This window comes from Eretmochelys imbricata, chromosome 7 (genome assembly GCF_965152235.1).
Source record: "Eretmochelys imbricata isolate rEreImb1 chromosome 7, rEreImb1.hap1, whole genome shotgun sequence".
NCBI lineage: Eukaryota > Metazoa > Chordata > Testudines > Cheloniidae > Eretmochelys > Eretmochelys imbricata.
The window spans coordinates 77,796,548-77,822,845 of NC_135578.1; the positions used below are offsets into that span (position 1 = coordinate 77,796,548).

The following is a 26,298-nucleotide window of genomic DNA, read 5'->3' on the forward strand; positions in this document are numbered from 1 at the left end:
AGGCTCAGTGGAATATTAGATTTCTGTTACTATAATAATACTATCCCTTGCCTTTGAGCTTCAAAGCCAATGGTTTATTTTGAAGGCTTTGCTGCTATACGAACAATTGTATGTAAAATTACTGATAAGATTTTCAGAACACAGATCTGAATTCCAGTGTTTTTAATGGCTGACGAGCAAGCAGTCCTTTGCTTCTGGATAAGGCTCTAGTGTAAAGGAGTCTGCATCTTGTGTGATGCAGTTGTTTCCATGGAGGAAATGTAGTGGCCTGTACTCTGACACCCAGAAAGATGGTAGCACGAGGCCTCTCCATACATTGAGGATCACGTGCAGTAGCCCAAGCAAGTCTCCTGCTCACTGTAGTCTGTAGCTCCCATGAAAGTGGTGAACAAACCCAACGGGGTTGTTTGACCTAAAATGATTTCACCTACACGTGAGGTCTCAAAGTCAAAGAAAACAGTGAGGGGGAAAAGAAAAACAAATTATACTAGTAATAAGACTCTGCATTTAAGTTTGTCTACCACTAACTGGCGGAATGGCAGTATTACAGTCTTCTGATATGGAGTGCCTCGTTCCTTATAATGGTCAGAAAAGTAACTGTAAAAATGACATCTTGTGTGCTTTCTATGTGTAATCAATCATATATACCAATTTTTAGGTAATAAGATTTAAAAAAAAGTTCCATTAGCATTTCAAAACCAACAGTTAGAAGGAGATGAGACTATTCTGTCTTGAGTGCTATCAGAATTAATGGATAACCTGCATTGGTCAATTCTGACAGTACATGAGTCAGAAAAAAATCTCGTAGATCTCAGACTGAGCTGGCAGAGTTGTTCAAAAACTTCTTAATTAATAAATTGAGCACATCTGATATGGAGTCACTGAAACAAACCTTGGAATTACTTTTTAGAGCATGACCGTGCTTTAAGGGTAGTGCAGAAATTTCAAGGTTTAAATATCTTGGAGATGTTCCCTTCTACAAAACACACACACACACACACAGAGTACCCTTTATACTTTGCTAGAGAATTCTTTAGATCTTGGCAGTGACAAGCAGGGCTGAGATTGCACTACGAAGTATGGGCTTAGATTAAAAATATTTCTAATGGCCAAGTTCTTGTCAAAGACTCAGGTCACTGATAAACGTCAAATGCTGGTAAACTTTATATGTTGGTCACTTTTATAAACTAAATGTTACACCTGTGACTGCAACCATGATCTAGGGTCTAGTATTTCTTTGATGGATTTCTGTCTAGGAGCTGGCAGTGGTTTGGTTTCAGACTCTGTCTCAGTAACTGAAGTGAGAGGATTTTCACTATCAATTGAGCTGCTTTTCCTGCAAGGAACCAGTTTGCGAGGAGCAGCAATGGGCCTCTGCAACTGATGCATCATGGAAGATAACTTGGCATCAAAAGAAGAAGAGGTCCTACGTGCAATGGCAGGCTTCTTCCACACGTTTTCCTTGTCCAGCTGATCTGTGCTCATCTGTGTTTTTGAGCTGTTTGGTAGCTTATCAGATGGTGGAAGTGGAGCTCTTCTTTTCTTTCCTTTGCCATCATTAGGACTTACTATCTCACTATTTGCATCTGGAAACACAATATTTTTCTGGACAAGCATCTGGTGAGAACCATCAAATAATGGGGCCCATACAGAAGGTGCAGACTCCTTCTGCTGGCCAATCAGGAACTCTCCATCAGTCTCCTCAATTTTCCTTTGTATGATATCTATTAAACCTTCATGTTTCACTGGAGAATCAATACCTATAATTTTAGAAGAAATTAGATGAACTGTGATTAAAATGGTTCCTAAATATTTTACTCACCCTGAGTGGGGTTATTAATTGTCTGAATACAAAACTGTGCAAAGTATGTCCCCCAATTCTTAGACTAGCATTAAGACCTACAACAGTCTAGAAGGAAAAGATTATCATGATTACAGACATAGGTCTAGAAGCTTTCCACGGTTTCTAGGCCTCATGCACTTAATAGGCTGTGGTCATGGTTTAATTTTTATTTATTTTGTGAAAAAATAAAAAATGCAATGCACTACTAGAAACAGACCTAGCTATAATAATGTTCTTGTACACTACTTGAAACATTTCATTTCAGCAAAGGTGTACAGAATCTATGCCCAAAGATCAATGTGAAACTCCTAAATCTCACATAGTTAAGTGTGAAAAAGTCAAAACTATTAAACATTCTTGTGCTAGCCCCCCACTCACCCCCAAAGTACACTTTTACACTCAAGGTTTTTTCTTCAGTAAGTTCTTGAAGATAGCCCGGTCCAATTCCTCCTCCCCCCCGTAACATAATTTACAGTGCATCAGCCAGAATATATGCATAGTTTGTTGATTTCCCTGTTTGTATGTCAGTATCCCTTGTGCTACCTCCGTCTCTAAAACATCAATAAGAGCATAAAGATATCACAGTGTGACACTGCACCCCATATTCTTCATAGTGATATTATTATAACATGATTATGGCATAATTATGATGCATTTTGTACAAGATGGGGCATGTAAGGCATCATTGGAAAAGTTATGATTTGCTGAATATGATTATCCTATTTGTATACATGTATCATTTTTGTATCTGAAATAATGAATATTGATTATGTATCTGTATTTTCACATGTAGTCACACCTGGGTGACACTCACTAGATGCTTCCAGTCTAAATAGCTGGTTGTGAAGAGCCTATTGAGGGTAATGGGCCATTAGGAAGAACAATAGGCCTGAGGAGAAGCTTATCCCTCTCCCAGTGAGCCTTCCTGTGAACGTTTCGGCCAATATGAAAGTAATGGCTGCTATGACTCTGCAAGGGCATGTGACCAGCTCACATGACTCTGGACTCCATTTTGGGGCCTGTATTTTTCCCACAAACTGGGCTGGGAACTGTTTTTGAACCAAAGGGTTCCAGCCATAGCTAAAGCTATATAAGTCAGGGAGCGACATCATCTGTTGTTCTTCACTCCCACACAACTCAACATCTGAGAGAAGCCCAGAAAGAAAAGGACTTGGAATGGCGTTAGGGATCCCAAGCTGCAAAGCAAATGCAGCTTGTTCCTTAAGAATCTGCAGGCCTGCTTGTATCATCAGCCAGGGTGAGAATTTGCTAATTCATATCCTTTCTTTCTAGTATCTTAGGCTTAGTTTGCAGTTTTGTTTATTTACTAGGTAATCTGCTTTGATCTGTTTGCTATTACTTATCACAAAATCTTTTTGAAGTTAATAAACTTGTTTTTATTATAATCTAAACCAGTGTGCCTTTAAGTGAAGTGTCTGGGGAAAAATCTCAGCTTGGTTAACACAAGTGTGCATATTCCTCTCCACATTGAGGCAGGGGCAGACATATTAATGAGTTTACACTGTACAGATCCCTGTGCAGTGCAAGACTATATAATTTGGGGTTTATACTCCCGGGGTGGGGGGAGGGGCGCTGGCTGGGGTCTGGCTGTTTGTAGTTGGGTGGCTTAGGTAAAGCACTCTCAGGTAGCTCAGTTTGGGAGCGTAGCACCACCTGCTGTTGTGTTGGTTGATAACAGGGCCTGGGTGAGGCTGGCTGTGTCCCCAACCCAGGAAGCAGTGTGGGCAGGGCCAGTACAACTGAGTGGTCAGAGGGGCGCAACAGTTTCTCACGGCTTCCAGACTGCACTCCAGGGTGACAACCCCTCACACACAGATCCTACATAAACAACTTTAATAAATTCTTAAAATTTAGATTGTGGATTTGTATTTATTTATGAATGTCATAATTGGTCAGGAAACACTTAAAATTCCTCAGTGATGTCTCTAAATATCTGCAGCAACATGCTAAAAAACTTAATGTATACCTTCATGTCTTATGTGATTTAGTGTTTTTCTGCTCTGTATTCATAGCTCAAATATAACTTTTTAGACTGTTAAATTAATGCACTGATGCATTATAACTCAATGACCCACATGTCAATTTGAGCATTTTTGCAATTCAGACAGGAGATCAAGCACCAGGCAGGCAGACATTTAAACTTATCCGTATAAAATGTTTTTCAGCCAATACCACATCAGATCCATTAAAATAGAATGACCTACTTCTAGTCTATAAAAACTATTTCTGTAACATATTTTATTAAAATAATCCCTCTGCATTGTATTTCGCTATGCAAAAATTGATGTCTGAACATTGGTACAGCTCAAATCCATTTTAGAGAGATTTTTTACAAGTCTATTTTTGAAGCTTGTTGCCAGCAACCAAACAACTTCTAAGTAGATCTTATATAGCTTGGAAAAAACAGTAATTGAATGCAACTAGTTAAAGGCATTATTGGTCTGTAGTCTGGACTATTTAAAACCATTACATTTTAATCCTCTGGATTTTGAACTATTTCTATGGTGAACGTTTATTTCTAGCAACAGCTTTTTTGTCTAAATGTTTTTAGGGCTCCTTAATTACAGCTCATATTGATTTTTTTTTTTTGTTCAAGGTATGAAAATGTGTTCATTATTTTTGTCCTATTATTAAGAAAAATATTTAATATGAACTCCTTGGTGTGTTTATTATGGTGCTCCATTATATTATCTGACCTCGCCTTTGAAAAATTCAGCATTTTAACACCAAGAGCAGAAGCTATTTGAACAGAGACAACACTGTTTCTGTTACCCTGCAGCTTGAAAAGACAAATCCCACTTACTCATATCATGGTAGACTGAGGTTGCCTCTTTTGTCAAGAACAAAGGTGGTTTCCGTGGTGACATAATCTCAATTTTCATAAATTTTTCACAACAATGTTTCCACTGGCCTGAGAGGGAATAGAGAACAATGATTAGAATGTAAACACTCCACCTTTTAAAGAGTTTTAAGTCATTAAGTTGCATTTGTGAACTACCTATCACAAGCAAATCTGGATAGTATCTATAATGTTGCAACAGTCCTCACTAGATACTGTATGGTTTCAGAGTAACAGCCGTGTTAGTCTGTATTCGCAAAAAGAAAAGGAGTACTTGTGGCACCTTAGAGACTAACCAGTTTATTTGAGCATAAGTTTTCGTGAGCTACAGCTCACTTCTGTAGCTCACGAAAACTTATGCTCAAATAAACTGGTTAGTCTCTAAGGTGCCACAAAGTACTCCTTTTCTTTTTGTAGATACTGTATGTTCAACTGAAATTTCATCCTAACCCTTAACACAAAGATTATAAGCAGATATTAAACTAAGAGCTCCAATTTAATCAACCAAGCAGTACTATCAGACAGCAAGGCTAAACCCCATAACTCACACAAAAATCCTCAAATACAAGCCTGTAAGTGTTTACATCTTCAAATATCAGATAAAACATAACAGTTTAAAGCAAGGAAGCTTCATGCAAGTTATTCATCTGGAAGTATAAGAATCCAGTATACAGCAAACCTAATATTATACCATAGTTATATTTGGAAGTTTTGACTTTAATAATTTTCTTGGCTATCAGAGCACGAAAAGCCTCTTAGCAGTTAACCAAAGCCAAGGAAACCTGTTTCTATTAATAGATATGACTTTAAGGAAAATAGGCCCTGCCAGTAAAATTGCTTTTTACAAACTAATCTCTCACTCCCATTTCTTTTCTGACCACATTAGTTTTAAGAGAATTTTAGAACCACCAAGGAACAACAGGCATTTGAATGCCAAGTGACCTAGTTTTTCCCATACTACAAGAAACGGTCTCAGAAAATCCACTGGTATTCTAATGTTATCTATAATGGGGGGAAAAAAAGTAGTCCATTCACCCTTCCCCATCTAATAGAAGGAGGATATACTAGTTTTTACATTGTGGTTTTTCTAATTAATTGTAATAAAGACAGAGCTATAAAAGAAGAAATACAAAACTACAGAATACCCAATTTCCAAAACCCCAGTTTTTCGATTTTATTGGTGTGGTTCCCAATTCAATACGGATACTCTCTATCTACCTGGCTCTGTTTCCCCATGACCTGATGAAGAATATGATTTTTCAGACTCCAGCTAATTTTTTTTTTAAACTTAGTCCATCAAATGGTATCTCTATTCTTTATCTACTTATGCATTTAATATGCTACATTTAAAGGTGCAGTAGTGGGACGACTATGGGCAGTTCTACACTAGAAGCACTACAGCACTGGTGCAGCTGCGCCACTGTAGCACATCTGGTGAAGATGCTCAGTGCTGATGGGCGAATGCTCTCCCATCAGCATAAGTACTCCACCTCCACGAGAGGTGGAAGCTATGTCGGCAGGAGATCGTCTCCCACCGACATAGCACCTGTGTGAAGCGCTTAGGTTGCTGTAACTTGCATCGCTCGGGGAGGAGCGAGTTAAGCGTAGACCTGCCCTAAGGCTAACCAATCCCTCTGCACACTTCATCCTGTAATATTTGGAGTTAAGTTTAAGCAAGCAACACAATATACTACTTAAAGAGACTAAAAAGGCAAGTGAGATTTAACTGTCCTACACCTAGAGAGCATATCTTTTATCTAGAGTAAGAGCAGTGAAGTCACACAGTTTAGCCAATGTCAGTAAGTGAGCTTCCTCTAGAAATCTAAAAGTGAACACACTGAAACATTTCACCACTGGAAAAACAAGACTAGGGAACAAGGCACCAATTATCTCATGTATCTCTTGAGCAGTAAAGCCCCACCTACTATTTTTATTAGCCCTAACCAACAGTCATGTGCGAGATGGGGGGCAGGAAATGCCAGGTATAAAACCTTATGGTCAGAAGGGGTACCAAAACAAAGGAGGTACCACTGGAGTCAGATCATCCCTGACTGCTTAGTTCTATAAAACTGACAACTCATTCACCCAGAGTGCTATCTAAGCAAACACTGAATCATGGGTGCCATAATCCTACATGGTCGGGCCTCAGTCATTGTGACCTTTTCTATCTGCTATAGTTAATCCAATTTTGATCCAAACCAAATTTTCAATAAACTTCAAAGGCCAACCATCAGCTCAGCATCCTCAGGTTCTCTCTAATGCTTCATACCCAAAGGTTTCCATTTTTCTCAAATGATATCAGGATTCAACAAAATAAGTAACTATATTTTACTACTACAGATGAGGGAAGAATGGTGAGACTCCAGCAGGCCTTTGAAAGATAACCTCATTAAACTGCTTAACAGACCAATCTCTTCTGAAACCATACACACAGAAAACACAAGAAGTCTACGTCTATTTTGATTTCCTGAGAAAATTCAGACTGGATGTTTCTGGACTTATTGGAATTTATAGGATGCGTTAAAAATAAGAGCCCTGAGGAGGTGACTATGGTTCATTAAAATACCTCTATTTTTCAGTGGCAGAGAACACACTACCCACTGTGTACATGGAGAACATTTTTGTTCTCTTCATTACAGGTGACAGATTATTATGTAATTTCAGTTCAGATTGTTCAACATTTCTTTTGATGTTACATAGCTACGCCACTAAAAGGACATGCTGCCAAAACTGCATACTTACTAAGATCGTAGAAATGCTGCCAGAAAGCTTCCATCCACCTATGAAGTTCTTCCCTGCTGTCAGCTGCAAAAAGTTGGGTGACAGCCTCTCCATCCACAGGGTTGATAACAGAAAAATTATTAATTCTTTTCTTGGTGCCCTTATCCACAGCACGGATTCTGGTTTCCTAGGAACGACAATAAAATAGATTGAGACTCTGGTAATCAGTTATTGCTCCACCCAATCATGAATCTTCATTTCAACATTAATATCACAGGCAGATACAAATTAGGGTATTTATCCCGTGTAGGTTTGGGGGGGACAGGACTTATGAAAAGGTAAACAGAATAACTGACAATACAAATTAATTTATTACATAATTATTAAAAGAAAAGGTAACAGATATAAAAGATAAGACAATAAAGCTGAGTTGATGCAGTGTATGTTCAGAGATACACCAAGGATACATATTATAAGTTATTTTTTCCTTAAACAGTTCATCCTGCTGCGGTTCACCTTTCCTCAGTACAGTTCAGAGACAGCAAGTTATTAGAGAAAGTAAGTTATTCTGTTTCTCAATTCTTATTCTGGTCAACCATATTTCTATAGATGGTATTTAGTTTTCGTAGGATAACAATGGAAGATGTTTCTTTTGGCTGCAGTTGTGCATTCTCAACTGGAACTATTTTAGTTTAGTTTCAGCAAATCAAGGCATTGTCAAATACTATAGTAACAGGAATTTGGAAAAGGAAATGATCCAGTCCAAGCTGAAAGGGATATTTATAGAAAGCTACCCACACAGATCTAATGGAACAAATTTCCAATATTCAAAAATTCAAACTTCAGAGTATTATAAGTCTTACACTTTGCCCTCATGCCAAAAATCCATTTGTTCCTTCAAAAGAAATATTGGGGTATGTAACAGCTTTATTTGATTAGTTCTGGCTAGGTCCAATTAAAATACTATTGTCCCATAGCACCAACTAAAACAAAGTTCTAACCAACAGCATGGAAAGGACTTTGCTGTTTTAATAGTGTTCTTGAACTATGCTGCAGCACTACTCAGCCCAACGTTTTGCACTGTTCAGGGACATGGTTAAAACAGTTTCAAAATCTAGACTGGACCTAATGGTATTTTAATCATATGTTGGTTCCCTGATATAATGTTACTACAGTGCAAAATAGCACTTGTTGCAATCCGATTAAAAATAGAGGTTGGTCATCATAAGTATTTTTTCTAATGTAAGATACCAAAGTATTTTAAGAGACTAAAAATCTTGTAAGATGTAGAGTAAAATATTCTTACACACACTTTGACAATAATGCTGCTTTCCATGAAATAAAATATAGCCATTAACCATACTTCATTTACAAGCAAAAATCTAGATTTCACTAAAATGAGACAGTGCTTTATCCTTTAAACTTCTTTCACTTCAAACTGATTGAACTCCCCTCCCTGCAACCCATTTCAAATGAATGTTCAACACCCGTTACAGATTTCAAATGTAGAACTATAGAAATTAAGTTATATATTTTGTCCTATGGGAATAATCCCAGTACTGATAGTCTGAAAAACAAAGATTGTTCTGTAGAACATTCCCCAGATTTTTAAATGCATTACTGAGGTAACCATTTGAAATACTAACATAGCTGTTTGTAGCATATCTGATGGATTTGCTCATTTAAATTCTTCTGTCTAAAAATAGGAGGTGAAGTAATTCATCCATAAGTGCTGAACATCCCATTAACTCAGGTAACCATAGATACTGGCAAAAAATTAAACAAAACAAATGAACATTTGACAGGTAAGAACTTCAAGCATACCATATACATGTTTATTTAATGATGTTTGCTGCAAGGTTTATTCCACAAAATATGTTGTTATTATAAGGAGATAAATTCTCAAGCAACAATCTGTACCTCACACTTGAGCATTTAAGTAGTGATACAAGATGCCATTAGAGTAATGAGCTGATCAGTTTACCTACCAGCGATGCATTACACTACATGCACATCGTCACCAAAAACAAATACAAAAACGTACCATAAGGCACCATGTTATAATACAATAGTGTTCCTACCTTTCATAGTGTTAAAATTATTGAACAAATTATGCTACACCCTTGTAAAGGCCAGGACCATCATACTGCTTGAGTTCAGTGTTTCTAGTATAGGCAATCCTGAGGAGTTGGTATTGCTCCTGTTGGGGACAGTGTTGTGCTCTAAGTATACAGGATACATTTTTCCATCCCTTCAAGAACGTAAGGAAGAGAAATTGAAATTCCATGGCATTGTATGATAAAGCTTAGAACTTCCCTTTCTCACTTCCTCAAAACCAACGTTCCTTCGCCCCGCAGCACCTCTCTCCCAGAAAACTTCCATATGTGAAGGCTTGTTATAAAAGGGAGGACCTTCCATTAAAGGAGCAGTGCCACTCCTCTCCAAAGTCAATCATGAAAAAACTGAAGGACAATGAAGGTTGGCTAAAAAGGTTCATTTCAAAACCCAGAAACTAATTAACTTTCTGAAGTCAAGACAAATGTTAAATAGTCTAGAAACTTTGTATACTCTAAGATTAAACACAATTTATCATTTATGACACACAGTTCATTTTTATTCAAGTTTTAATCCAGAAACAGATAAAGATAGCTTTAAAATCAAAAGAGTGTTTGTGCGCTGTTTTTGTCTGTCATGTCAAAAATAATCTACAATTTCCCCTAGTTTTGTTTCAGGTTGGCAGATAATTATGATTAGACTTAGAACAATGCTCTCAAACTTGCTAATAGTGAAGATCACATTTTACAGACTAGCTCATGGATACCTCCCCCTCCCTTTCATCATCCTGAACCACCTCCCTCTCATTTGTAATTACATAATATCCATGTGACAACTACAGTAAATGCCTATGCAGAATAGGAACTTTAGGAAGCACATGATGTATTTCCCCCTCTTGCTTTCTCTGTGAGGACTAGTTCAGAGTAAAAGAAGGGGAAACAGACAGGAGGAATAAAAGGTAGACAAAAAAGAAGGGTCCCCACCAGGACTAGCCATGATGCAGGAGACAGACTTAGGGGGTACAAAGTGATGGCCTTGGCCTAAAAGCATCACTGAGATGCATGACAACCCCAGGTCATAGGAAATACCCTTAGATAAGAGAAGAATAGGAATGTGTTCAAGGCTGTGCTGATAGGCTGGAGGCATGTCACTAAAAATGTGAAGGCAGGTAGGGGGAACCAGCAGGAGAGCAGTCATAGGATGCACTGGGGAACAGGGTCCAGCAGGAGGAACAGGGTTAGTTGATGCCATCGGTCCAGCTTTTACATTTTAGAAGTCTTGGTTGAGCTGGGCCTGCCTGGCCATCCAGCAGGCAGAGCCTGAACCATCATTAGTGCGAAAGGAAGGAGCAGAGCTGGTGAGGAAGTGAACTGGGCAAATCTGCTTTCACCAGGCCAGTGGAAGGGTCCCCTCATGTGCATGTTGAATTGAAAGTGGGGGGAAAGCCACAGAGAAGAGAATGGATCAGATTACTAGTAAGACTTAGTCGAGAAAAGGCCTGCCAACTGGCTGGAGGGACAGATATGCTCCTGTGAAGCTGCAGAACTATTTTACTGGAAGGTGCTCCTATGCCTATAGTTCCTGGGAATTAGGCTCCAACAAAATTAATTTTCCAGAGATTTTCCTTTGTGACTACAGTCCTGGGTAGAACTCCCCAGCAGACCTGGTACCGGACACAGTATGAAAGTGTGGGCACCTTTGAGCATGAGCAACTCATGACGAGTTTTTCAAATTCGCACAATTGAAAAGCCAGGCCCCAAGGATATGTTAATCATCATGTCAAGTCAAAAGGGGACACCATCATATTTTCAAGTAATATTTTTAAAGGGTAAATGCAAAAGTCCTTGCTCAGATTTGACTAAGGCAAACTTCCTTGGATACAAAAAAGATTGCTTCTCACTCTAGTTGCTTATGCAACATAAAGTGCTTCAGTGGCATTTATTTGGCAACATAATAGGTTCTGTGACGCCTGTTTTGAAAGTGTTGAGACATTCCTGCTCAACAATGTTTGCACTGAAGTCATTTGAAGTTGATGTAATGACTTTCAAGTTAAGGGCTACTTCAAGTTTGGATTCAGAGGGGGAAGGGAATAGTTCTGTTGATGTGAATATTTCTATGGCTAGTTTCTTGTAAGGCTATGTCAAGTTCATTCATTTTAAAGATAAACCATCTTTGAAAGGATAAGGGTAAGAGATCACATCCAGCACTAAGAATAAAAAATGCTATGTATCTTAGCAACTAGAGGAGATTTTAGCTTGAATGTCAACTTCAGAAGTTCTCTAAATCTTATTTTTTAAATTGCTATTTCCATACAACAGGGAGGGGAGGTAAAAATGAGTATTGTTAGCTTGATTTTTGCGCATTTAAGAATCTGATATCCAAGACATTTCTAGACAAAACTCAGGAAACATCTATCAGCATTAAAAGAATATTTTCAGTAGACAGTTTAAGTAGAAAGACACTCATATGTGTTTTGAACGTGAATTTATTTGGTTTTAATTTAACTGAAGATAGAATGAAGAAAAGGAATCTCTCTAGCAGCTTATATACAGCAACCATAAGTGTCTGACATTTTCATAAAAAAGGTCATGGATTTATGTATCACATACATATTATGTTTGAAGAGAATCTGCATCAAACATGTGGACCAATTCCTGGCAAAACTTCATGAAAACGGATTTTAGGTTGTAAAATGCATTTATAACTTCATGAAGAACAATCACTTTATTAGAATGCTGTAGTTTTAGAAGACAAAAAAATCTGACTTCCAAGAAATACAAAACTAGGCTATAGACTAAAATGGTGATCTACAAAGAAAAGCTATAAGGGTGGCCTGAAAGATTCTAAAATATTTTTGCTGCTTTTTTAATGTTAGAAATTCTATTAATATAATTTTCCCCTGAATGGCACTATGAACAACTAGAGGATGGTAGAACTATGACATTAGAGAAGCCATGCAATTATACCTGATTGAAAGAATAAGTGACTTTTTAAATATCTGTACGATATTTGTTTTTTTAAAAACACCTATTTAACTCAAATGCTTGAAACAACTTTGTTAAAGATTCAACACTATTAGAAAGGGTGCCCTTTCTGTTAAGGCTTCACCTCAACAAGTTAAAATAAAACCTTACTGTAGCCAGGACAAGTTGTAATGTGTTGCTGCTGGTTAAAGTTAACATTTTTAAAACATGTTTTAAGCTAGACTGGACAAGGCTTCAGAGTCAAGACCAAATTGCGTTGTAACACTAACTATCTCCCAACACATTCAATTTGCTTATTTTAGACATGCTCAGAATCTGCAACCAGATCAACAGCAAAAAATGTTAACTCTCTCTATCCATCTCTATGAGGTGTTAACTACAGTCTTTCAACACTTAGTATTCATTGGAAAGGCCTTCTGCGGAAGTAACACTACAAACATACTATGCCTTTGATTATTCGGATAGAGATACTTGTTAATTTTAAATATGATATCTTTAAATGATGGTAGAAATGGTATTTAGTGCCATCTTTAAAGTACTGAAGTCCTTTTGTATAGTTTGTAAGTTAAGATAGGTTTTATATAAAATTTTGGATTATTAGCAAAAGGAGTTTATTTTAAAAAGCTAAAATATTTCTGAATAACCCTCATTATGATTAAGAGTAAGGCCAAATAACATAATGAACAATTAAAATAAAATTGCAGAAATTCCACAGATTTGGGGACAAAGTCTAAGAGAACATTGCCTACATACCCTGCAGATTTGCATGGCACCTCATGTGTAACTTAAAAACTATGTTATAATGTATCAGTTTTTCTAAAGGAAAACAGTTTCCATAACTTGCTTTTTTTTTTTTCTCCTTGAGGATTTGCGTTGGTTTGACCAGTCTCAAACCAGCAGAAGGCACCTATGTCCATTGCTAAGAACTTACATGCCACTCCTGGATCAGATACAAAGGGTTGTTTAGACCTGGACTACACTACTGAGCTAGGTTGATGCAAAGCAGGGTACATCAACTTAACTCTAAGTGTCTACACTAAATTTTGCTCCCATCAATGTAACTCGACCACTACGCTGACTTATGTCCACCTCCGCAAGAGGCATAGCACTTAGGTCAATGGAGTGTCAGTGTAGACACTGTGTTATTAACATCTTTAGTGGCATCCAGGAGCTATCCCACAATGCCCCACCGTGATCACTCTGGTCATGATGTTGAATTCCACTGCCCAGTGGCCAGGTACATGCCCTCCCCCTTTTAAAGCCCCACAAATTTTTGAAATTCCGTTTTCTGTTTGCTTGGGATGGAAAGCTCACCTAGCAACTGCCCAGCTGATCATGCCAGCTCCACACTAGAGGCGCTTCTGCATGGAGTACATAGGAGATGTTGGATCTCCTGGGTCTGTGGGGAGAAGAGGCTGCACAGGCACAGCTCTGATCCAGCAGGAGAAACGTCAATATGTACGAGCAAATCGCTCGAGGCGTGAGGGAGAAGGGCTATAAGAGGGACCCACAACTCTGCCACATGAAAGCCAAGGAGCTGCAGCAGATGTACCAGAAGGCAAGGGAAGCTAGCAGTTGCTCTGGTGTAGAGTTGAACGCATGCCACTTTTACAAAGAGCTGAATGCCAACCTCGGTGGAAACCCTACCACCACGATACTTCAGGGAGCTGGAGTCACAGGCCCCAGCCTGAACAGTGGGGAGGTGGTGTTGCATGAGGAAGAAGGAGGGGGAGGCAGAGTATGGGGGACAGGCAATCGGGGGATCTAGTGGTGCAAGGCAGGATGTGTTTTTGACTCCAGAGCAGTCAAGCCAGTCCCTACAGTCCAGCATGGGTGAGCCTGATGGACGGGAAGTATGCAGTTTGCTTTGACATTTCAGGGACACGTCTGTTCATTTACTCTTTTTTAATCAAGCTAGAAGAAATAACCAATAGACGCAGAGTCACTATCTGCTTCTCATTCCCCTGTGAAGTTAGGCAGAAGGGGCCCCGAAGAATAGTTTATGTGCACTGGGATGTTCCATGAATCCTTCATAGAGATCTCGAGGAAACTTTCCTGGGGATGGTTTGCAATCCTCTTCTGAAGGTTTCTGGGGCGGGCTGCCTTATTTCTTCCACCACAGTAAGACACTTTCCCACACCACTCAGTAATTACTTCAGCAGGTACCATTGCAGCACACAGACTAGCAGCATACAAACCTGGTCTGCAGGAGCTATTCTCTTTCAGTTTCTGTTATTGTCAGGAGTGAGATATTAGCTAAAATCACTTCCACCTGTGGAAAACTGTGCCAATATTCAGTTCAATCGCCCTATCTGCATATATTCATGCCCGTGAGCCACCTGTCCCTCCCCTTATTGTCCCAACTCACCCCCTTCCTCTCAGGCCATACTCACCATGGCTGAGACTACTGCTGTGCTCTATGAATCCCAAGGAGAAATGAGAATGTAGTGCTTGTAACTTGCATGGATCAAGGGGAGTGAGTTCAGTATACCAAGTTTCCATTTATCTTGTGAATACACTCACAATAGTCCTTCTGTGCATTGTGTCTTTTGCAGCTAGAAATGTGGCCTTGAGGGTCTCTCCATTCACACTAGTGGAGCAGCTCAGCCAGATAAGGCTAAGGAAGAACATGCATGATGACATGTTCCAAGAGATCCTCCAAACCCAGTGCTCGTGGACAGAATGGACAGGGATAGTGCAGAGAGGAGAAAACGCACAGAAAAAGGGAGAGAAGTGCAGCAGATGATGCTAGCGCTTCTTAAGTGGCAGACAGATATGCTGGAGACTCTTGTTAACCTTCAGGTTCAACAGAACCAAGCTCGCCTCCCTTTGCAGCCTATAGAGAACTGCATTCTGGACCTACCTACACCCCCTGCCCCCACATTCCACATGGCATCCGGGGCTGTTGCACTACCCCTCCCACTCCACCCTGGGGGAGAGTACAGACAACAACAGCTGCACATGCACTGACCTGTGAGAGACATGGTTGGTGTATTTGTTTGTGAAATGAAAATGACTGTTTTCCCCCCTTCAAAAGTTCTTTTCCCTGTATTTATAAAATTTCATTCAGTTATAAATATGTCCACGAGTTTAGAATAAAAAAAGTATTTATAGAAACTGACTTCCTCTTTATTAGTTCACAACATATGCTGGGTGGGGCTGACACCATTCAGATAATAGCAATAGGTGCATTTGCAATGTTCTAATACTACACACACAGCACTCATCACAAGGTTCATATTAGGGTGCAAAAAACCAATGCCAGGCAGAGCACACTACAGCAAGACACATTACTGTGGCTCACTATTAAAAATGTCTTTCAAAGCCTCCCTAAGCCGTATGGCTCCCCGTTGAGCTCTTCTTATAGCCCTGGGATCTGGCTGCTCAAAATCAACAGACAGCCATTTCATCTCCATCCCAGCAGAAACTTTTCCCCCTTTGCTTCACAGATATTGAAGGCAGCTATAACCATTAGGACGTCTTGTTCCACTGAGGTCTAATCTGGTGAGTAGACAGCACCAGTGGCCTTTCAAATTGCCAAAGACATATCCAACTGTCATTCTGCACCTGCTGAACCTGTAGTTGAAGCGCTGCTTGCTGCTGTCGAGGTGACCGGTGTACGGCTTCATAAGCTGCGGGAGTAAGGGGTAGGTTGGGTCTCCCAACATCACTATTGGCATTTCAACATCCCCAGGGGTAAACCTCTGGTCTGGAAAGAAAGTCCCTGCTTGCAGCATTCTGAACAGGCTTGTGTTCTTAAAGACGTGCACGTCATGCGCCTTCCCTGACCAACCGGTGTTGATGTTGGTAAAAAGTCCCTGGTCATCCACCAGTGATTGCAATACTATAGAAAAGTAGCCCTTTGTGTTGATGTATTCCGTGGCAAAATAGGGATATGCATGCCATCTATCGTACCCCACCGCAGTATGGACACCCCATTGCTACAAAACCATCCACTGTGTCCTGCACATTGCCCAGAGTCACAGTACTTTGTAACAAGATGCGATTAACGGCCCTGCACACTTGCATCACAGCAACCCCTACAGTGGATTTCCCAACTCCAAACTGATTCCCAGCTGATCAGTAGCAATCTGGCATTGCAAACTTCCACACAGCAATTGCCATTCACTTCTCCACTATAAGTGCAGCTCTCATTTTGGTGTTGCTGGGCCAGAGAGCCAGGATGAGCTCTGCACACAATTCCAAGAATGTTGCCTTGCGTATCTGAAAGTTCTGCAGCCACTGCTCATGATCCCATACCTGCATAACGATGCGATCCCACCAGTCAGTGCTTGTTTCTCGGGCCCAGAACCAGTTCTCCATGGTCTGCAGCTACTCTGTGAATGCCAACAATAACCTTGAATTGTTTCTATGTCCCACAGCAAGCTAGCCTCTAAGGAATTCTCATGTTCCCCGCGGCCCCTCTGGAGGCTCTGCAAATACTGCAGGATCAGGCGAGTTGTGCTCGTTAACATTCGTCACAACAGTGCAGAGCTGTGCAGGATCATGCTTCTCACATAGATGTCGGACACACAGGTTTGGGGGGCTTTTGAAAAGAGGTGTGAAACATTATGGGATGCAGATAGAATTATGGAATGGAGAAAACTCCATCACAGGACATTGAAACCATGTTCCCAGTCACCCCTGCACAACTCGTTTGGCCCCATAAGGCATTGAAACCCTGCCCAAAACACCCTGCGCTATATGGTGGCAAGTTGCACAGTGGGATAGCTACCCACAGTGCACTGTTCTCTGCATCGACACAAACACTGTTAGTGAGGATGCACACTGCCAACACAAGGAGCGTAGTGTGGACATGCAAAAATTATTTAATTACTGTGATGCTGTTCATTGACATAACTTAGGTTGACTTAATTTTGTAGTGCCCTTAATAGTGAAACAAGGCATATCCCTCACACATGGTTCTTGCAGAGTACTTTTCAGCTTGTCAGTTTGGAGCTTGGGACCCAAATTAGACTATGTGAAAAACTGTTAAATTTACCTTGTTGATGGTAACTGTCAAAGCTGGCTCCACTTTAGCTTCAATTTCTTCAGATGTATAATAACAAAAGAGTTTACCACCTCTCAGTACACAGTACAGCCTCCTCCAGTTAGTCAGGCTTCTTACCATTTGCTAAAAGGGAGAAATATTCAATAAGTTACTAGTCACACATTACCTTAACCACCTAATTTATGGATTACTCAACGTTCTATTGAATTTCCATGTGTTACATCTCATTGAGTCCATCTTGTGAACTATTCAGACATCAGACTGTAAGATCAGAGCTGTGCACAACACATTGTCATAAAGGAATGGTTCCTGCAGAATATTTTACTATTTGACTCAAGGACTTAATTATTAGTAACATTCAGCCAAGCCAGAAGTTTGTTTAGCTGAACATCCCTCAGTGTTTTACAGTTTTTGCCACTAATAGTGTCTCATGGTGCTCTTGGAACATGGAATGTGTTGGCTGGCCGATAAGGAAAAAAGAGTAATTTCCGATGGAATCTACTTCAATGGCTACACTAACTTAGCTGGTTACAGGAAGAGATCAAAATAACATTCTCTCATTTAAAAAATTCTGACTTTAAAAATTAGACATGCAGCTATACATTCCAATTTTCATACCAGCTAGACATTTCCAATTAATTGGTCTTTATGCAGCAATCTAGGCTGTTTTACTGATAATCCCACTGAGGAAACATTTGATTATCTTACTCTTAGCCACACAGTGGTTGCCATTAAAAGGTCAGTGTTTATCAGCAGCCACCACAAGATAACAGCTTCCCACATATTTAGAGTAAAAGATACTAGTCCTCAAGAGACTACCAGAGGAAACTGTTCACTTTTTAATACCACTGAAAGTCAATTGTTAATATGAGCAACATTCCCTGTAAATTGCACGCAGGCATGGCAGCACAACTATCCTGAATATGCAATACATGTATACAAACTGAGCCACTCAGCTTCAGGTCAGGTGATAGGCACCTAGCCATGCTGCTCACTGCAAATGTGATGGCAGATGGACCAGCTACAGACCAGGTGACTGCTGGGCTGTGGCAAGGTAAGAGGCTCATGTAAGATTTTGCTCACGCTTGCAGTGGCTGCAGTTTTGGAGGATGCACGCGTGAGAGGCAGCATGTCACTAGCTCCTTCCTCCTCCCTGCAGGTGGGTGATGAGTTCCTCCTACCTCCCCTCCCCACAAACCCCTAGAATTGGTCACCTCCCTCCAGGCCCCAGAGCCCCCCACTCCTCTGGGAGCATGGGAGGGTGTATCCCCTGTTATTCTCCCTGGGAACCCTGCCTCCTGTAACCTACTCCCATCATACTACTCCAGGAAGGACGAGGACCCCAGGAATTTTACCTCTGACCCCTCCGGTCACATCTCCTCTGGGTATCCCCTCACCTTCCCCAACTCCAAGGAACACCCTCCCCGTCAACTTACCAAATTGACTCTCCCCGATCTCCCCCAAATTCCCCCTCACAAATATCCCAAGGCGTTCCACTCCCTCCTTCCCCCACCAAGAAACTCCCGGAAATAAGGGGGTGCACCCTTTCAGCCCTGGTTGTGGAATTGATGCTGCCTCCAGGAGCCCTCTCACTCCATGAGGCTGAACAGGAAGGACTCGCCATTTCCACCTGTGAGCTCACCCTTCCCACCCCTGCCCCAGCGGGTTCTGCATCCCCCGGTGTCCCCCACAGGCACTTTAGGAATTTTTGGCATCTCATGAGGCTGACTACGGGGAGAGGCCTGATTTCCAAGAGGGGCAATCCTGATCCTGTTGGAGCTACTAATAGCACCAGTGAGTTGGGCCAGTGTCAGCAAATAAACAGGCTGGGTATGCTGTCAGTCAGGGGAGCAGGACCCAGGGGGGCGGAGGGAGGTAGCTGCATTTGGAATCAGCCAAAAGAAAGAGCAGCTGAAAACATGGTACATATATAGCTGTAGCAACACAGTGATTCATTAGTTCACTGTAAGCAAAAGTGTAAACTTGTCCAACGACAAATATGTACTGCTCAGTGGAGTTCGCAGAAAATTTAGAGGGAACTTTGGATATTAGAGGATATAAATCAAGTAAGCTCTTTTTACCTGCTGATTAAGAAATCCTGACATCACATCCTTGGCCATGCAGGATGGCTGAGCAACTAAACGACAACACATGTTTCCATATAAGGGAAGCCTGAATGATTCCTCTAAAAGAAAAGTTATAAAGTTATGACCATTGCCCATAAACTCACAGATTAAGGATCTGCATACATTTTAATTTAAGAACATATTAAAGAAGTAAATCTTTTCATATAAGCAAAGATTGAAAATAGGAGTTTGTCCTATTTCTTAAGTTTTTATCTCTCTTTGCTATGACACCATTCTTGACAGTAGTCATGCTGGTTTGTTCTTATGTTCGTAAGTACTTTATAGGTATCTTTAATTATCCTTTCAAACAATTTAGCCAATATTTAAGTTAGGCTCACTGCTCTAATTTTCAGAATCACCATTAGCACCTTCTTTGAAGATAAATACGTTTGCTAGCCTCCACTCATTCAATATAGCAGCTGATTTTAACAAGAGATTGCATATTTTTTCTAGCAATTTAGCCACTTTGTCCTTAATTACTATCAGAACTCTTGGATGAATGCTGTCTGGTCCTGGTGACTTCTTGCTATTTAATGATTTGTTCCAGCACCTCTTCCTAACACCTTGATGGCTGACCTGTACTATTCAAGAGAAGTATCTCCCCAATAGCCTCTGGGATAAAGTGTGATATAAAAATCATCTCCCTGTTCTCACTATTTGGTAGCCACATGCAGCCAGACACAGACTCCCTCCTTCTGATATACTGAAAATTTCTTCAGGGTGTATCTTTTGGCTATTTCATCTTTAAATTCTCTTAATCTTTTTAATATTCACCTCACCTTTTATCTGACATGTGCAAGCTCCTTTCTATAGGCTTCACTTGGGTTGGATTTCCATTTTTTGAAGAAGATGCATATGACTTGATTAATCTTTTGAACATTACAATTTAATTATAATAGTTTTTCTTACCTTTCTGATTCATTTTTTAAGTAATACACATGCCATCTATGACTATTATAGTATGTTTAAAACTCAGATTCATCATGTAGACTACTTCATTTCCTCACTTTTAACTAACCTTTTTTAAAAACGCAAATTCCTAAAATATAGTATAATAGGGCTAGCTATTGGTACAGCCCCTCTTAGAAGAATGTTGAGCTTCATTAAATTGTGGCCATTATTCTTTAGGGGCTGTCATAAATATAAGGGGAAGGGTAACAACCTTCCCGTATACAGTACTATAAAATCCCTCCTGGCCAGAGGCACAAAATCCTTTTACCTTTAAAGGGTTAAGAAGCTCAGGTAACCTGGCTGGCACTTGACTAAAAGGACCAATAAGGGGACAAGATACTTTCAAATCTGGGCGGGCGGGGTGGGGGGAAGGTTTTGGTCTGTCTGTTCTGTGTGCTTGCCGGACACAGATCAAGGAAGCAAGCAATCCAACTCCATTAGAATTAGTAAGTACACCTCTACCCCGATATAACGCGGTCCTCGGGAGACAAAAAATCTCACCGTGTTATACGTGAGACTGCATTATATTGAACTTGCTTTGGCCCCCCCAGTTCCTTGTTCCCTGAACACCCCCTCCAAAGACCCCCCTGTCCCTAATCACCCCCAGGACCCCACCCCCTACCCAACCCCCCTGCTCCCTGTCCCCTGACTGCCCTGCCCCCTATCCCCACCACCTGACAGGCACTGACCGGCAGCGGCGGGAAGTGGAGCGACGCGGCCCCAGCCCGCTCCACTCCACCACCTCCCAGCAGCGGCGCTCCGCTTCCCGCCACCGGTGAGTGCGGGGAGGTTGAGGAAAGGATGCCCCCCGTACTCACCTGTGGCAGGAAACGGAGCACCGTGGCTGGGAGCTGGCAGAGTGGAGCGGGCTGGGGCTGGGCTGCTCCGCTTCTCACCGCCAGTGAATGCAGGGAGGTTGGGGAAAGGACACTCCCCACACTCACCAGTGGCGGGAAGCGGAGCGACGCAGCCCCAGCCTGCTCCGCTTTCCTTGCCCCAGCCCCAGCCATGTCACTGTATAGTCTTCTATAATCAGAAATTTAATCTGATATTCTAAGGAATTTTTTCAGGTATAGTAGTATTCCCCTCATCTCTGCAACGTAATCGGTCCTTTCTGATTTAGTTTAGACCCAGGTATTCTAGTGTTCCATTGACTAACCATTCAGCAACATTTCAGAAATGCTTATTATAAATCAAAGAAATCCCTATTATGTCAAGCTAGGACCAAGCTAGGTTGTGATACTAAGTTATGGCCAACATAAAATGGAATTTAAGGAAAAAAAGAGTCAAAAATATTGATCTTTGCTGGGATGCAACAGTAGGGTGCAAGTGTGGAAAGACTCTCAGAGGCTATGATATATATCTAGAGAAAATTATGAATTATTAAATATAATAAGCCTGGAAATACAAGATATCATCTTACCTCTTTTCAATAAAAAAGCTGAAAGAATGAAGTTGTCTTTGAGGGAAAACTGTAAACTTGTATCAGATAAAGATACTATGAGCTAAAACAAAATAATGTCTAGGGTTTTATGCACTTTGAGTAAATGATAGAATGGAACTATTTTCTTTCTGCTTATTATATTACCTGCTGCCATGTTTTCAGCAGCCCCAGGTTAGCACTCTAGATCTGAGGCTGCTAGTAGTTACTTGTGCTGTCTCAATGCTGGGATCTACCTAGGGGCAAGAACTCCTGCTGAAAAGAACTTTTAGTTAGGACCACCAATACAATAAAGCACTTACGCATGTGCTTAAATGCTGTGTTGAATTAGGGCCTAAAAGACCTAATAGAGTTTGAGCCTCTGCTGTTTACTTCCTCTCCTTCTGCCAACACAGGAGGAAGAAACAACTCTCTTTCCTATGACACCGTTCCTTTCTTGTGAGGAAAGGAAAGAATTTCTATACAGCTATTCCCCTCAAGATTGGGATGAGAATGGCAGCGAAAACTCTCAGGGGCTCTGGGAGACCTTTGTGAGGAGAGAGGGAAATATAATATCTTCACAGCTCCTGGATACTCTATTCCCAGACACTGCAAGACTGCATACTGGGGGAGATGATGCAGGAGTCATTGCAGTGAGGTAGTATTGTGGATGGAACAAATGAACTTGGGGCCGACTGGACAATCAGTTAAGTGGATTTTGGGGTGGAGAGATAGAGATGTTGACAAGGCTCTGGAGACCTGGGACGAGAAGGGAAATCAAACTAAAGCTAGTGAGATTGAAGGGAAAAAGAACAAAGAAAACAAAGCATAGAGTGGGTTTAAAAAGAAAGGAATAATCAGGTTTAGAGGAGCTCAAAACAACACATGAAAATAAGCAAAAAGAAAATATAACAAGATAAAAAGTGAAATGAAGGATAGGAAATAGGAACCAGAATTATAACAAGTTAATTTTTTAAAGAATTGAATGTTAAAATATTGGAATGAAATAGACATGAGTAGCATATATGTATACACACTGAAGGCCAAGGTGGAGAAGTAGGGGATGCCCATCTCTAGTGTAGTTCATCTCCCTTCTCTGGATACTGATTAACCATCCCCAATAGGAATTACTTCTCTTTTGAGTTTGAATATACTTCTGAAGCACATCACTGGTTTTGCAATAAGCATTTCATCCAATAGCCCATTTTCCCATATACCCAGGCTTCCTCATACCCCTAACATGGGAATTACTTATATCTATTTAGGGGAAACACTCTTGCAACAGTCTGCCTGTATATAAAGACCATTTCTCTCTTGCAACCTTTCCACAACTGCTTTATTCACAGCAATACATGTTCCTACCTACCATTTATGACACTAAAAGCATTTCCACAGCTACAGAATAAAGAGTATAGTATTCAGACCACAAAATCCCGACAAGTATTATAAGTATCCCTTATAAGTGATCAGAAGATATTAATGTGGGTAAAAACATTACCCATACATGTGATTAAATTTGGATCTGAACTTTAAAAGAGAAGTTTTACAAGTCTTTTTTCAATTTAATCAGTTATACATAGATGTTTAAATAAAATGTTTTCAACTGTTTAAAAATAAAGTCTTATAAGCCTTTTAGTTTACTAAAAACGGAGATACATGATTTTACTAGCTTTTTTTAATTTTATTTTTTTTACTTCCTTACATCAGGACTCTATGTACTTACCATTTCCTGTAACGGTAAGGTTGTGGGTCCTGAAATTGTCCTCAGCACTCTCCAACTCCAAAGTAGTATGTGCCAGCAAACTGTATTTTGCACCACTGATTGTGAAAAACAAGGCAAGGTTTCAGTATTTCTACATAACTTTTCTCAGGCAGTTATTAAAAGGAGTCTAGACAGTCCTAGAGATAACCATTCCACAGTATCTAAATATGTTAACTGCCAGGCAGCACCTGTTAATGACCACAAAGTTGAGCTAATCACCAAGAGTCTGCATATGCCTGTTTTAACTCTTTGTGGTATTGTCCCCACAAAATAGTTTGTGTACCTTTTTGAAAATATTCCAGTTTATCATGTATTCACATTGCTTGGGAATAGCCACTCTGAATCACTGATTGAAGGATTTTAATTGTAGCACCAGTTACCATTAAAGGATTATTTTGTGGGAGAGGCAGGGGTTTTGTGACTGACATGTTCTGATCTCCATTTACACTACATGCACTAAAAGCAACCCCCATCCTTTCATGTATTTATACCTGCTCCTGTATTTTCACTCCATGCATCTGATGAAGTGAGTACTAACCCATTAAAGCTTATGCTCAAATAAATTTGTTAGTCTCTAAGGTGCGACAAGGACTCCTCGTTATATTTACACTAAAACTAACTTGGGTATTCTCTTTTATTTTTATTTCACATTTATTCCTTGGAACAAACATCTTGTTTGAAAAACTATTTTGTTCACTTCTGTGACCCTTATGCCATTATGTTTCATAACATATTTAGTGCTTAGCCTGGTCAGTTTTCTTATGTTATTCTAAAGGCATCTCTCTTTTTTAAAAAAAGCTGTATAGAGCTCTGCGTTCTACACTTCAGTTTGCCTTTATAGTAGGGACCAAACCACATGTTCTAGCAGGGCTGTAATATGGTTTTGTAATATTGGTATAACAGTTTGATCTTTCTATACAGAAAGACCAGGCTATGTGGTAACACAGAACATTGACAGTAAGTTTTATAGCGTAGATGGATCATTTGACAAATTGCACTTACAAATCTCAGAACATTTGAGTTTTTGTTCTGGCTTTTATCTAGTGTGGAAAAAAATCATAATTAGAATTCAGCATAGTGCATGTGGAATGCTGCTCTTGAAATGACCTAGTACAAACTTTGTTCATGTTTAATCTTTTTTCAAATACACTTCAGACAGATTAACAGATTTATAGCCCAGCAATGTAATACTTATTCCCCTTGGCTAATGAGTTTAAACTAAGTGAAGTTCACAAGAAAACTGCTCAATACCACTCACTATTCACACTAATAGCTTTAGCATAATACCCTTAAAATATCTTCAGTATAAAGAAAGACTATTGGGTAATAGGGGAAAAGGACAAAAAGCAAAATTAGATTAAGAGATACTTAAAGTTTTGCTCTCCCATCACCTTCTACTCTTACTGAAGTATATGAATATGCTTTTAATAATGTTTTTCCTATTGGCATTGTGGAAACAGGCTCCAAAGAGGAAGCATGAGCTGCCCTGCCCTATCCCTATCTGTAGGAGAGGAAGCCAAAAAATGAAACATAGGTGGCAAGGAGGTAGGGCCTCCATTTGAATACTCAACTACCTCATGGCAGTGTTGAGAGAATTAAATGTGATACTGGCATTGTGTGTGTCAAGTATTATTGTTGTATAATCTATTAAGGGGTGGGGGATAGGGGAAATCCTTACATGCCTTAACACAAAAGTGTCAGCATTTGTGTATGCACCGTGATAAACTGTCTCCAAGCAAAAGATTCTCCATAACTAGGTACCAAATATAATGTATAAATCAATCTGTGACTGTGCTATTTAAACTGTACACAGTTTAGTTTCATCTCATAAATTTTTGTACTGATTTTCAAGTTACTTCAAGCATGACTAATTATAGCAGCAACTTTGCCAAAGAAAACAACTACTTCATTTTTAAAATATGTTTTACAGTAATGTTTTCTAAAATGTAACAGGCATTCCTTTCAGCCAACTTCAATATCATTTCCAAAAAGTTTTAATTTAAAAAATAAGTACTGATAATGGGCTAATTAGCATTGCTGACAGTGTTTTGTCTACACATTTGAGAGAATTAGCTGACTATCTTATACTGCAGTTTCTTTGTGGTCACATCTAACCATTCTTGGTCAAATGTCACTTATGGAATAGTATTTTGCAGTTCTATAGCAACCTTCCATCTAACAACCTCAAAGTACTTTATCAAGCATTATTCACAACATTTGTGAGGTAGAGAAACATACCTATATACTGATAAGGGAATAGAGGCACAGAGGTTAGTGCCCAGATGCTCTGACTCTTTGTCCTGTTCCTTAACCACATGACCACCTTTCCTATCCATGAACATTTGTTCATTTCAGATGCCACCCACCTGTTTCTGAAGATTAAAACCTATATTAGAAACTCACATATTAGTACGCTGATCTGAGTCTGGGTAAAGTATTAGGAAGTCAAAACTAATTCAAGGAAGTCTAACATGCCAGATGTTTATCCTGAAGATGAACCTACAGGGGGATTCCTTCAATCCAACCCAAAATGAGAGAAGATGAAGACATACCAGATTTTAAAAA

At 40.0% G+C, this 26,298-nt stretch overlaps 1 protein-coding gene across 1 annotated transcript in view; it reads right to left on the reverse strand.

Annotated features, from left to right (window-relative positions):
- Nucleotides 1-1,127: 1,127 nt before the first annotated feature.
- The window catches only part of RTKN2 (rhotekin 2), a 57,448-nt gene continuing 32,277 nt past the window's right edge, over nucleotides 1,128-26,298 (reverse strand). Inside the window, exons 7-12 of the mRNA XM_077822201.1 lie at nucleotides 23,695-23,789; nucleotides 19,556-19,659; nucleotides 17,466-17,597; nucleotides 7,446-7,611; nucleotides 4,668-4,775; nucleotides 1,128-1,760 (exon numbers count right to left, since the gene is read on the reverse strand). Coding sequence (XP_077678327.1) covers nucleotides 1,195-1,760; nucleotides 4,668-4,775; nucleotides 7,446-7,611; nucleotides 17,466-17,597; nucleotides 19,556-19,659; nucleotides 23,695-23,789 — 1,171 coding nt within the window. The 3' untranslated portion in view covers nucleotides 1,128-1,194. The remainder of the gene's footprint in view (nucleotides 1,761-4,667; nucleotides 4,776-7,445; nucleotides 7,612-17,465; nucleotides 17,598-19,555; nucleotides 19,660-23,694; nucleotides 23,790-26,298) is intronic.